The 610-nt window shown below is 65.2% G+C and overlaps 1 protein-coding gene across 1 annotated transcript in view; it reads right to left on the bottom strand.

The window, feature by feature from the left end:
- The window catches only part of CFAP46 (cilia and flagella associated protein 46), a gene marked incomplete at its 5' end in the record, with an annotated part of 97130 nt that overhangs the window by 2730 nt on the left and 93790 nt on the right, over window positions 1–610 (bottom strand). The window contains one exon of the mRNA XM_010859553.1: window positions 323–435. Within this exon, the coding sequence (XP_010857855.1) occupies window positions 323–435 (113 nt within the window). The remainder of the gene's footprint in view (window positions 1–322; window positions 436–610) is intronic.

The following is a 610-nucleotide window of genomic DNA, read 5'->3' as shown; positions in this document are numbered from 1 at the left end:
CTGGGAGCGGGGAGAGTCGTGACCAGAACCTTCCAGAAATGCTGGCCCAGCCCTCCTGGACTCTGCATGCTCAGTCCTAAAGGGTGAACTGCCCCAACTCCAGAGTCTTGGCTCTCAGAGAAATGGAGGAGGGGGACGGAGGGCAGGAGGGGCCTCAGCCCCACCCCCAGGCCCTGCTGTGCGGTCCTAAAGCCCCCAGCCCTTCGTCAGAGGACGGGAGACACCTGGTAAGACACAGGGGGCCTGCTCCGTCCTTGTGCGAATTCGACCTGTGGCCCGTGCCGGTGGGCTTAGCGGGAGAGGCGGGCCTCGGAGGTCTCACCTTCCAAGTTCATGGCGGCCAGCCTTTCCACTAATATGTGCGATAGGAAGTTCTCCATCCCGTAGAAGAAGAAGCCTGTGCAGCTGCCCAGAAGCTGCTCCCACTCGGCCTGGCTGCCAAGGCAAGAAGAGGGAGAGCGGGGTTGGGGAGGCGACGGGGCTCGGGCCGCCACCGTGAGCAGCCTGTGCCGCGGTCCGCTCCAGCCCTCCCCCGGGCGGTTACTCTGAGAAGCAGCAGAGGGACCTTCCTGCATCCCGGGAGCCCAGGTCCCTGAGGGCGTCGGCTGGG

This window comes from Bison bison, unplaced genomic scaffold, assembly GCF_000754665.1.
Source record: "Bison bison bison isolate TAMUID 2011002044 unplaced genomic scaffold, Bison_UMD1.0 scf7180017864456, whole genome shotgun sequence".
Classification (NCBI taxonomy): domain Eukaryota; kingdom Metazoa; phylum Chordata; class Mammalia; order Artiodactyla; family Bovidae; genus Bison; species Bison bison.
The sequence above is the reverse complement of the archived record's forward strand: the minus strand, read 5'-3'. Positions and strand labels throughout refer to the sequence as shown.